The sequence below is a fragment of the Melospiza georgiana genome, chromosome 1 (assembly GCF_028018845.1).
Source record: "Melospiza georgiana isolate bMelGeo1 chromosome 1, bMelGeo1.pri, whole genome shotgun sequence".
NCBI classification, from domain to species: Eukaryota; Metazoa; Chordata; class Aves; order Passeriformes; family Passerellidae; genus Melospiza; species Melospiza georgiana.
Window position 1 is genome coordinate 25,455,619 of NC_080430.1, and position 12,764 is coordinate 25,468,382.

General features: G+C 39.2%; 1 protein-coding gene across 6 annotated transcripts in view; it reads left to right on the forward strand.

Annotated features, from left to right (window-relative positions):
• The window catches only part of DYNC1I1 (dynein cytoplasmic 1 intermediate chain 1), a 187,205-nt gene that overhangs the window by 31,914 nt on the left and 142,527 nt on the right, over positions 1-12,764 (forward strand). For all 6 annotated transcript variants that reach the window (XM_058026342.1, XM_058026332.1, XM_058026369.1 and 3 more), the window contains exon 5: positions 9,014-9,073. In XM_058026342.1, coding sequence (XP_057882325.1) covers positions 9,014-9,073 — 60 coding nt within the window. The remainder of the gene's footprint in view (positions 1-9,013; positions 9,074-12,764) is intronic.

Consider the following 12,764-nt stretch of genomic DNA (forward strand, 5'->3'; position numbering starts at 1 on the left):
GTGTTTTTCGGTGTGTGCCAGTTACAAAGTCTGAATGGTCCATATTAATTAGAATCATCTGCAATCCTTTTAGCATGTGAGCCTCTGGCATCATTAAGGATTTTCATGCTTTCCTTCCTAAAGGATTGATAGAGTTCAGTCCTCCAGATCTTTGATTATTTTTCTCATTAGCAAGCATCTCCATACTATAAATCAAAGCAGAAGGAAAGATTGCCATTCCCAGGGTGCTTCGTAAAATGCCTTGGAAACCTGAGCCCCAGCTGCATCCAGAAGAAAATATTAATGTATAAAGCCCCACTTAACCATTTATGTTAGCAGCCCATTTATACTTAGTTCTCTTTAGTTATTTACAGGCATATCATCATATATTTAGTCAGACAATCAGATGATTCTAGGGACTAAAATACTAATCCTCTTAAAACAAAACAACTTACTTGCAAAGACCAGCTCAGCTTAAACAGATCCCTTGCACTGAATTTCATCTTAATTTAATTAAATTGTGTAAGATCACCTCCCATTTTAAACTCTTTAATATAGTTAAACTGGTACAGTTTGTGCATATTAATGTTTTCTCCTTCTCTAGCCTATTAAAAAGACCTTAGGAAATTTCCATTCACAATTTCATGTTTTATCTGATAAAATAAAATTATTAAATGAGTAACTATTCCCGTAATGCAATTTTTAGAATATCCCTTCAAATATGTAAAGTGGAAATTGCTGCCACTGGGGAGATATTGCTCTTTTTTTTTGTTTTGGTTTGGTTTTTTTTGTTGTGTTTTTTCCCCAAGGAGTTTTGAAACAGTCTAAGTATGCCATATAAAATTTTCCATAAGCAGAACCTATGAAAATAAATGGTTCGCCATTTAAAATTGATTTTGATTCATAAATTTCAGATGTACTTATTTACTTTAATAGTTCAAACTCAGAAAAGAATTTCTGAGCTTGTCTCTTGAAAGTCAGATCATTGGGTCAAGAGAACTTTTGACATTTTGACTGGTTATGTGAAAAATTTTTGATAACTCTCATACAGTAAGTTCTTGTTTCAGCCCTTACTGTAGCAAAATGTCATCTCTTTTGTAACAATTTTGCTTTTTCTTCCACAAAATAAATTGTATAAAGGAAGGAAAACACCAGCTCTTCTTCCAGCTAGTAGTTACTGGATTTTAGTACCAAATCAAAATGGAAAGATTGCTGAAATCTTTCACCTTCTTCTTCAGCTGAATAATACCAGACTAAAAGTTGTAGGTTCCAACCTTCATGTTACCTCTTTGAGTCCTCTGAAAGGTTATGGATTGCCTTTCCTAGATTTGACTATTAAATATGATTTTGTCTTTAGTGCAATTGTAATCAAAGTCCCTTGAAGTTTATTAGAAAGCTTTCCTTGTATGGAAAGTCTGGATCAAAGACTCCTAATGTGAGTACTGAAGTTCCTTTCAAGCATTTGCATGAGCTGATAGCGCATAAAACTTCTGCCAAGTTCTTTCTTTATATTTGTGATCATTTGAGTTCTGTTTTGCTGCAAAGACTTACTCTTGGTATAAAAACCAAGACAAAAATAGTGTTTCAAAAAAGAATTTTCAAGGTTTGCTAAGGGAATAAAACAACTTGTGCCTTGTCCCTGAACCTAGTTTTTTTTACTGCACTTTCAAAATGACCATTTTGGTATCTGGCACTCAGCGTAAATCTGTGTCAGTTCTGTTTGACCTTCTGTCCTCACAGATCCAGCTGCCCACAGCGACCTTCCTGGTAAAACAGCATAAATTTGCAGACTAAGATTTCTTTAGCTATAGAATATAAAGTGTGAGTATGATATTGCCAGGAGATCTGTAATGCAGACGTGAACCAAAGGAAAGACTTCAAATATAGCAGATAAATTCAGCAGATAGGATGAATTCAATTTCTGCTTTAATTAGTAGAATTCTGTGAAATAGGAATCAATTGGTCCTGCAGTACATCCTTATCATTGCAGGCTTGCCAGAATTGTTCACCCTGATTTAAAAATCAAATGGTTTTTGAAAACTATTAAATCCATTCTCCAGCATAGCCTTGATTCAAGAAGAATTTTGAAATACACGTGTTATAAATATTATTTGTCCATGATTTTTTCATAACTATACCTTAAAAAAAAATAACGTGTTTTAAACTCATGGCATTCTGAAAAGGGCTCTTATGGTTGCCAGGCAGCTAAAAGATAGTGCTGTGCTCTCAGGGAGGGCAGAGTTGCTCTTTTTATTGATGAAGACTGGATGGAAGTCAGAGGTGTCAGCCTGCTTGGAAGTGTAAATGCAAACCCAAGCAAAACCTGCTGGCTGTGCTCCAGCAGTGGTGCCAAGCTCCTTGTTCTCTGCATACATTAAGGCATTTTATTTTATGATTAGCAGTAGCAGCCCAGCTCTGAACACAGGAGTGCTCAGAGAAGTCAGAGCAGACTTTGCTGTAGGAGCACAAGTGAGAGGCACAAATCCTGCCCCACTGCTGATTGCCATCTTGCTTATAGTGTGCTTCAGAAAACAAGCAGCACAAGGAAGGTATTTTCTTTTTGCCAATCCTTTCAAAGTGGAACAGATCTGCAAAACAGAGCACAGATGGCAGCAGAATAGTGGCTTAGATGCAAACCATCCATTGAGGCAAGTGGTACTTTTCCATCTCTGACTAGCAGCTTTGAATCTCCTGGATTTTTGTATAGTTTGTTTTGGAGACACACTTCAAATGTACAAAAATATCAGAAAGTGAAAATCACAGCGGAGAAAATTAAAATTATAAAAATGTAGAGTGAAATTAATAAAAACAAATAGCTTATCTGTACACACATATATTTAAACATCTGCAATAATTTCTCATCAACAGTTTCTTAGTTCAGATTTTTCTATTTAATCAGAAGCAAGTTAGTAGCTTTGGAGAAAGTGACACAAGAAACTAGGTAGAACTCTTTAAAGTAGTTAAATAATTATGCAGCCTTAAATTCATTCTGGCAGTATTCAGACATTGAAAAAAAAATTGGTCTAGATACATGATAGATTACACATTGGAACTACAAATACTACTGGATTGCAAATTGCTGACAATATTTGGTATCATATTGAAAAAAATAATTCATGCACATTTTAGCATTTTATTCTGTTGGTGATTTTCAAAGAGGTCTCTTATCTCACAGATGTTGTGACCAGTATTTTTCAAGGTTGTATGACTTGGGTGTAACGTGTTTTCCGATGTGCCATCAGTATGAAGGTGCAGAGTTCCTAATGTAAGCAATTCTGAATCTTTTGGAAATTGTAATCCAGGGTTAAAATTGTAATTTTAAACATCAAAGTCAGAAGCCAGAATTGTGTTCTCTGCAGGTTTGGGCTTGTTGTTTAGCTCATTTTTCCTAATTCGCTTCTTTTGCTAGTTGCATTTGAAGTTAGAAGAAAAGAAAGCATGAAGCAGACTGAAGCCTGCAGGCTGCAAGTAGCAGCTGATTGCTTCCTTATCTATTTCTCAGCATATCAAAGGGAGAGTGAACAGTAAAGATACAAACCAGCTCTAATACCTATTCACAACTGGAGTCTAAGTTGGGTGTTTGGAGCTGCTGCATGGAGCAATCTCCTGCCTTTGTGTTTGTGTGGAAAGAGCCCACGGTAATGTTTCACTGGTGGAGCCCTTCATTTAGGTGCCTGAAGATTGTATAAACACCTCCTTGCAGCATCAAGATTCCCTCCTACAACAGACAGGGAGAATGAGGCTAGTCACAGTCACATCCTTTTAGAAATACTACTCCAGTAAGCAAAGGTGCCTTGAGACTTCCTACAGGATAGGTGAGTCCATATGCTCTGGGGGAGTCCCACCTTCATTTCTGGTCTCTTTGCTTCAGTTTGGTAACAGTCTATGCTCTGCTTAGTGGGTTGGCCTTTGATCCCTGGAAAACTGTGGCGCAGCCTAATCTGTGGAGTCATGGCACAGTCTGCCACGGAATTGTAGGGTTAGGAGGGCATTGCTGTTTCCCATACAAAGGGTCATTCTAGGACACTGCTGTTGCTGCAAGGGGAGATGCTTGGTTTGGGGCCTGTCAGCTCTAATGGTGTTTCATCAGGGACACACATGGGTATCTCAGTTCAGGAGATACCTCGGGTCTCAGTACACTGTCAGTGCAGTTTTCTCCTGCTCTGGAGAGCACAACAGCTCTTGGTGACAGGAGATGCCAGAATATGGTGTTTGCTTTCCTCCAGTTCTGCTTGAAGGTGTGATTTGCAATGCCGGAAAGAGGATTCTGCCCTGCAAGAAGCCCCTGGGAAAGCAGACTTTGCTGCTTTTCCTGTGAGGAGCCTTTTTTTCAGAAACATGGATTTTCAGGCCTGGCTGCTCTTGACCTGGGAAAGGGGAGTTGGGGGAGAAAAGAAATCATGCAGAACACATGTTCTGCAGCATCAGCAACAGATGAGGCAGGATTTGATTTTGGCTGCAGGGAAGCAGAATCACAACTAAGCTGTCAGTATGTTGCACATGAACAGTGTGGGATTGGGGCACGTACCCAGAGCCAAGTTCTGTTGCGATATGGTGGTGATTACAGATAATAAATATCACTTTTTGATGACAGATTACTAAGGATGTGTATTGGAACTGATGCTGTACGTGTTTCATACACTACTGCTAAGGCCAGACCCAAAGCTGCTTAAATCAGCTGAAGAGTTCTCATGGATTCCAGACAGTTTTGGATGTCAGACAGTTTTGGATTCTTGGAGGTGGAACATTAATGCATTCTGATGTTGGGAATTTTCCAAAAGGTTTCAAGTGTTTTTATTTGTAGTTTATTTTAGTCTTTTCCACATTTTTAATCTACATAATTGACATTATGCAATCAGAATAAAATCTTCTGGAGGTAAGGTTACACAGAGCATTGTAACATATGGCAGCGCCTGTTTTTCCATGGTAAAAATAACAATGCTACAGAAAAGGGAATGCTTCTGTTCAAATTCCTCCCACCTTAGATTTTGTAACAGTTCTCTGTCCTTTTAGAACTGTGCTCTGAATATCTTCCTAATGCTTTGGACTTGAGTTCAGAAGAAATAGCAACATTCAGTTGTTGCTAACTTTAGTAAATATATGACATCTGGGCCTCTTCCTCTTGTTGGTTTCTTTCTTCAGGTTATTAAAAGATGATGTGTCAAAATTATCTGCTACTTCTTGAGTAGTTAGTGCTAAAACAGCACCAGCATTAGTACTGTCCTAAATTTGAGAAAAAATAGGTTATTGAGATGCTTATCTGAAGGAAGAGAGTGAAAGCAGATCAGTTGAAAGAGAGGTAATAACACTTGTACCTTGTCTTCTTAGTGCAACATCTAAGAGCCCTCATTCCCTTTGTGCTGCTTTAGAACAATCTGTTATTTAGTGATACAGCTTTTTATCCTTCAGAGAGTCACCATCAGCTGTTGTGCACTGAACATGTCCAAGGGGGATGGACCATGACACAGGGCTACTGTTTGCCACTATGTGGGAGACTGACACAGCACCCAGCTCTGAAACAGTGTTGGGTAGTTCTGATTAAAATAGTGTCCGTCTGTCTGGCTGGGGGAAACGGACTGATCTGGCTTAGCCCTGACTGTGCTGCTCTGTGGGTTTCCAGGATCCTTGCCATGCCTGTGTCACTCCCTTCATCCCTGGGAGGAGTCTGCAGGACTGGAGACTGCTGGGGAGCACTGCTTTTACCTGTTTGGTCTAATGCTCCTCTCTTTTCCCCATAAAAATGTTCAACTAAAATGTTTTTCATCTCTTCTACATGGACCTGTGCCAAAATCCTTTGAATCCATTTAGGGGAACCTCGAGCAATTTGTGCTCTCTGAAATGTCCAGAGTGGGAGCACCTCAGCCTGCCTGCTGACTCCTAGGCCATGCACTTGTCCTCAGGGTCTGTGACTTTACCTTCTCTGCCTCTGTCTCTGGGTGAATGGAAGTCAAGCCATTGCAGTCTTCTTTTATGAAGTAAGAAAGAAAAAAGAAGAGCACCTCGTCCTTTTCCTCATGAAGAATGGTCTGGAGGTGGAACTCATGAACTAGTTGAAAAAAGCTGCTTTTCTGCTGAGGTCCAGTGGCATTTCAAAATCCCCACTGAGGAGAGGCCACAGGAGAACAAGCGTAACTATGGTGCTCATCCATACGATCAGGGAATGTCGTACGCAATGGCTGTTCATCACAAACAGATTAGCTTTAATTTTCCAGTCAGGATGACAGCACAGGCTATTCAACATCATTTTTGGGTTGCTAAACCTCAAAGAATCTGTTTCTTTCTTTTTTGATGTTATTGCCATGGAAACTGGCTAAATTGCAGGTCCAGATTACATCTTTACTGTTCACTCACTTTCATTTTGATCTGATGACATTCTTCAGGTGCCAGGAAGAGACAAAGAACAAAATCAATAGTGTTCCTTGAAACAGAGTCACTCCCTGTGCTCTGCAGCCTTTACTACCTGAGTGTAGCCACTTGTGTTCTGTCTCCCAGGGCGAGAGACTTGAAACCTGAAGATTTGTTTCCTGCAGCCTCATTTTGTGTGATAGCATTGCTCAGCCAAGCTGGAGAGAAGCAGACTGCTTCCTCATCTCTTCCTCACACCTGTGCAGGTGGTAACACAGGGATGCACCAGGGAGCACAAATCTGGGAAATGTTTTGCAGATGCATTAAAACTGTTGAAAACAGATGTAATCAGGAGTCAAGGAGAATTACTATTAAAAGTAGGTATCAGTGTCCAGAGTGGTGGAAGGCTGTGTATGAGAATCCAGATAATAAATACCTAAATAATGTCTCTATACATGTCAGCCTGCGATGGCCCGAACCACAAGTGCTGCCCCCATAGTTTTGGGATTTGAGTGCTGTCTTGAGTGTTGGAGATCTCTAATTTTTTTTATTTTGGGACATTTTTATCAAAGTACCAGGTAGAGGTGGCCTGGCCTGGATTCTTGGAGGTGGAACATGGGGACTGTACTTCCACAGACCTGTTGCAAGCTCTTGCTTTAATCAAATGATAATGGTGTTCTTTCCAATGAAATAGCTTTTATTGCCCTACAAATTCTGTAGGTTTGAAAGTGAATGTTGGAGGGAGGAAACTGAAATGAGTTATGTGTATTTTCTTTTATGAGTTTGGAAAACCTGGACATGAATGTATGAGTAGCCCCTAGGAAGCAGTAAAATTAGAAACTGGCACTTATGTAGCAAGTCCTAATATATGCAGCTGACCTTGATGACATTACAAGAGCAATCTTCACACAGATAGAATTTTTAATGGAGTATCTATAATGCATTAGTCATTGATGCCTTTGCCTTGCATCAGGCATTCAGATCTTAGGTCCATTTTCCACTGTACTTACACTGCAGTCAAATTACAAGGGAAAAATCTGTTATTTCTTGCTGTATTATCTTATCGCTGACCTTTTATAATACCGTTTAGTTTTGGAGAACCTTTTCTTTACCAGTATAAATTCTTTTATCCTGATAAATATTACTATGGATCATAAGTTGAGGGAAATGAGTGCCCTTATGTGGCATGAGAAAGTAGCTTTGCATTACAGGATTTCATTCTTTTTGTATGCACAGGGTGTTGAGATTGATTCTTTTTCATTCTGAAATGACAAGAGTACAGCACATGCCCCTGTCTGTCTGTCAAGAGAGTGAGTTAATATTGGTAATAGAATGGGTGAGTTTACTGAGGAAAAGAGGTAGAATAATTATTTGGCTTTCATAGATCTATTTCTGAACTAATTCAGTAACTTGTTGGTTTATATGAGTGATTCATTGGCAGAGATTGCTATTGTTGCAGAAAGACTTGTGTATATTGACCACAGCTGATTCTATAGCTAGTTTTGGCTGAACCTGGTAATATTGTCATCTCTATATCCTCAAAATTTGTTTTCAGAAGAAATTTGGGAGGGTTTAATTTTGACAACTATTATTTTCCAGCATGTCTTCATGAAGACTTGCTTGCTTAGGGAAGGAGCACTTTTCTTTACTCTACCCTCTGCTAGTAAGAGCAGTGCATAATCTAGTGTCCATACTACAGCAAAAGGTGCTGAGGAGCCACTTGAGTGTTCCTGATTCTGTCATGGATTCTGGCAGTTTTCTTGCATAGAAGATGTGTCTTCCTGAGTGTGGAAAAATAAAGTGAAATTAATAGACAGGGAAGGAGAAGGCATTTTTGAAAATGTTGGCCCCGATATGTCAGTTTCTGCATTTCTAAACTGAAGGATTCTGAATATTTCACAAGACTCTTTAAAGGCTCTGTGAGTATTTGCAAGGTGTTTTAGAGCTGGTTGCATGGGAAACTGCACTGCAGTGCAAGGAGCAACATCTTCACTTCAGACCACACCTCTGGAACGTTTGTACATTTGGTGATAGCCTCATCTGAGAGATTGTCATAGATCTGATTTTCTCAGATGTATTATTAGCCTCTTCTCCAGGAATTTTATTGGGAGGAAAAGAAAAAGGATTTGTTTGTTTGTCCCAGGTGGCCTCAGAGTGTGTCAGAGCTGGTGTCAGTGTGCCATTTGCTGTCATGTGCACTCTGTGATGCTCCTGCCCAGAGCATGTGTACAGGATGGATTGCTGTCTGTCTCAGGAGTGTGTGAAGGGATAAACTCTTCAGTGGAGCTCATGGCAAGTCCTCAGTCTACCTTTATAAAAACATATATAAATAGTGCCTGCAGATTTTACAAATTATTGTGAATCCATCAACCTAAGTTAAAGAGTTACAGTTTTTCAGGAAAAGCAAAAAAAACCCCAACCCCATGTTTAGTTAATCAATATGTGACAGAAAATCCAGCTTTTTTCCTCTGTTTATCAATAATATGTGGTTTTATTAAATTGCCTGCCCTGTCTCAGTTTGACCTACAAACCTTGTTTGACATATGGTGGCTGTTGCTTGCACCTGGAGGTTGAATGTACTATGTAGAGCATGTGACTAAGGAGATGGGGTTTTGTTCATCCTTTCAGTTAATTCTGTGTGTTCTTTTCTTCCCTCCCCTTCGTGCTGCACGGCTGATTACCACCCTAGGACCTTGCAATGGGACACAGACCCCTCAGTGCTGCAACTCCAGTCTGACTCTGAACTTGGGTATATGTCGGCTCTTTTTGTTATCCTTTCTTTGCAAGAATTATGTTGGAAATGCTTCCTAGCTGAGCTGGTTGTATGTGATTTTCATTTGCTTTTTTGAGTCAAAAAGACCATAATTTAAGTTTCATTTTTTAAGTTTCATAAATAAGAAGCTTCAGCAAAGTCATATTTGTGGAAAACAACCCAGCTATTTAAACAACCTTATGAAAAGATAAATTGCTATTTCTGTTGCCTGAAACACAATATAAATAACTATTTCATTTCAGATGAAATGTTATTATTGTGGTATATATGTGCATGTATAGTTACATTGATCTTGTTTGTACCTGTTGATTCAGACTGTTCTCTGAATCATTTGCAAGATACTTTTCCTCCTCCTTTCTCCTGGTTATAGTTAGGCTGTTTCCATATGCAGTAACAATGTCCCCTTTTCCCTTAGGAGCTGTTTGTGTGTTTAAAATTGTACAATTAAGTATGATCATAAGTCCCAGAGTAAGTGCCATCTTGGTTGAGTTCAGGCCTATGAAGCCTTTTGAAATTTTTAATAGAGCTAAAATTAATATTTTATAGTTTGGGATTGAACTGCTTTACCCTAACAAGTGAAAAAAATTAGTTTATTTAAATTATGTAGAAATGCTTGCCTGCAGAGGTATTTAGAATAACCTGTTCCCCTAAAAGGGTGGGTAGCAGCATGAGTCATAGGTAAAACCAAATCACTGCTGTGAAAAATTTTTTTTACCAGTGTTATTCTACAGAGTTGTCTGTTTTGAGTCTCCAGGCAACTCTCTCGTGCTTTTGCTACTTTATTCACCATTCTGTCAGAAAAACAACAGCTTCCCTTTAGCTGATTGACAGTGCTCCCTGCTGCAGTTAGGTGTGTTAGGTCTATTCAGCAGGAAAGATCCAGAAGGAAAGTATCCAGAGAGTTTTCTAAACAGAAGTGTTTCTCCATATCTAGAACTCCTAGGAATGTTTGTAGTTTACACATGAGTGTGACTTCAAATAGGTCACACATCTACAACTTTACCTGGGCTGTACCAAAAAGGTAGAGTTTTTTGAGCTATTTTAACCTACAGAAACTTTATAGAAATCCCAGCTGCTTTTTTTTTACAGAAGTTTGAATTAAAAGATGAGGACTCCTAGGAGCAAGGTTTCTCAAACAGCTGTGCAAAGCAAGTTCCTTTATCTGACTCACAAAAAGATAACTCTGTATGTAGAGACTTCAATCAATTACCAGCAACCAGTGCAGAGGCAGAAAAGAAGCATGCCAAAGAGCAAATCCACAGGCATACATTGTAATGGAAGTCCTGTCCCTTTTGAAAGAAAACTGTCTTCAAACCCAAGGCAGAGTTAAACTTTCCTCTAATGTCCTGAGACTAGAGCAAAAAAACCCCAACAAAACCAATGCAAAAGAAATCCTGCAGTCAGCAATTAAATGATGTGTGTCTCAAAACACTTCTAGCAGATACATGTTTCTTAAGATACCTATGGACAGAAGAATCAGTTTTCATGTATGGATTTTAGTCTCTATCCTCCTACTGACTTCCCATTAGCAGTTTGGAAAGGAATCCTTCAAAGCTTATGTGCTCTCTAAGATGAATATTTATTGAATTTATGAGAATTATGAGCACCTCAGATGAAAAATGGGGATGGGAAAACAATAAACCTTTTAGTGTTGCCCTAAAAAGAATGAAAGGCTTGAACATTACAGCACATATTTGGTAAAGTCCAGGTATTGAAAGGAAGCTCCAGTTGTCCCTGAGTGCTTGGGACCAAAGGCTAGGCCAACTTTTAGAAGCATGAGAACAATTAGAGGTGGGAATTAGACACAGGCAATCAGCGATCAATAGATCACATTCCTTCAGATGAGGAAGGACCTCTGAGTCTTCACCAGTAATTACAGGATATGGGTGGCACAAGGCATTTGTAGAGGCACCAGCAGTTGCTGAATTGGAAGTGTTTCAGATGAGGAATTCCATGCATTGTCTCAGCACAGTGCTGTGGGAAGTAGCTCACTTCTGGGACACAGTGGGCAGAGCTTCAATTCACCCAACCAGCAGTTAAATCCAGCTCTTTTTTAGGGTCATGTTCCCCATCTGCAGGCAGTCCAGGAGATACAGAGTGACCTCATGTGAAACTGTTTTAGAATTAGGTGAGGTTCTAATTAGGTCCAGATTAGACACATAATTAATTAGGGGTTATACTTAACCAAGACCACTGTCAAGAGACTCTTTCAATGCAAAGAACCTCAGTAAATGGAAAGAGGAGCCTGGGGCAGCAGGGGACTGGATGCACAGGGAAATCAAACTGACCAAGAAGGCAACAGAGATTGCACACCTGGTGCTGAGGGAGGGAAAAGCACATGAGAGTTTGCTGGGGTGAGATATTTATTAAAGATTGAATTCACACAGACCGTAAGTTAAAGCAGCTACAAAATGTAAAACTACTAAAATTTTTGCCAGCTGGAGAAACTTTTCTGCCCCCAGTAATGAGGTAGACGGTTTTCTGTAGAGTTTTTAGACAATTGTAGATTTTGTTCAGATTGGCAAAGTCAGAGATGGTTGTAAGGAGGGAGACTTGATAATTTTTCTTCTTTGAAAAGAGGAAAGATTCAGAGCTACAACAACTGTTTCTGCTTGAGTGGTTTGTTACACAATACAGCTGATTTGTACCTATTACCTACTGAATCTAATTGCAGTCAGCTTAATTACAACCCAGGCAGTAAAACAGATTGGAAAAAAAAAAATTACTGATGCAGCTGAAAAGTTCAGTAGGTGTTATCCAGTGATGACAGTTTCCTTTTTAGTCTCCCATTTCCTTTCAACATGAATCTTAATTGAATACCTAAACCACTGTAAATTAATTAGGTCAAAACCCCTATGACTTCTTCTGATAACCTGGAAAATGAAGAGGATATGGATAATGTGTAAGAATTTTCTGTTTTTCCAAATTTATCTCTTCAATACTGTGGCAAGTTGAGAAACATTGTGTCCTGGAATTTATTTCCCTATAAGTGCACAAGTGTGCTCGCACTTGTTGATTCAGGCAACTGGCCTTATTTAATTAATTTTCTTATTTTGTTTGCATTATTTCTCTGCTGAAAGTTGGCATTTTTTCCAGTAAAACACTTCCAAGTAACTGTTTTATATTCTTCACTCCCTGCAAACAGTCAGCTAATGTTCAGGAAATAAACTGATTTTTTCCCCTGCTGCTGAGTGAACTGTGCGCAGCTAAAAGTGTTCGTGGCCATACTCAAGTGCATCTCTTCTTTCTCCCTTGCCCACTTACAGTTTGATTCACTGATTTATTTCCTATGGTTTATTTAAAGCAAGGGAAGTAGACAAAATAGAAGGCAATAGTTGCCCTGCTGCAGTTGTGTTTTAGCTCTTCTCCAGCCCTTGCATTAGGACTACACTTATAATTATAAACCTACTTCAAGGCCACTATTAATGGTTCCTGTGAAAGGCAGAATCTCCTTCTTTATGGAAATGACACACCTTGCCAGTTAAAGACTCTGTTACTGCTCCCAGCTGAACATTTGGCAGTTTAATTCATTCTGGTTTAAACCCTCTGTACCCTTTCCACAGCTGTGTGTCCCAGGCTGAGGATGAGCTCCTTTGAGCAGACAGAATATCATAGTAATGATGGTGTGAAGGAAAATTTTGTTGCATGTTAAGAGGGACACAAGCAG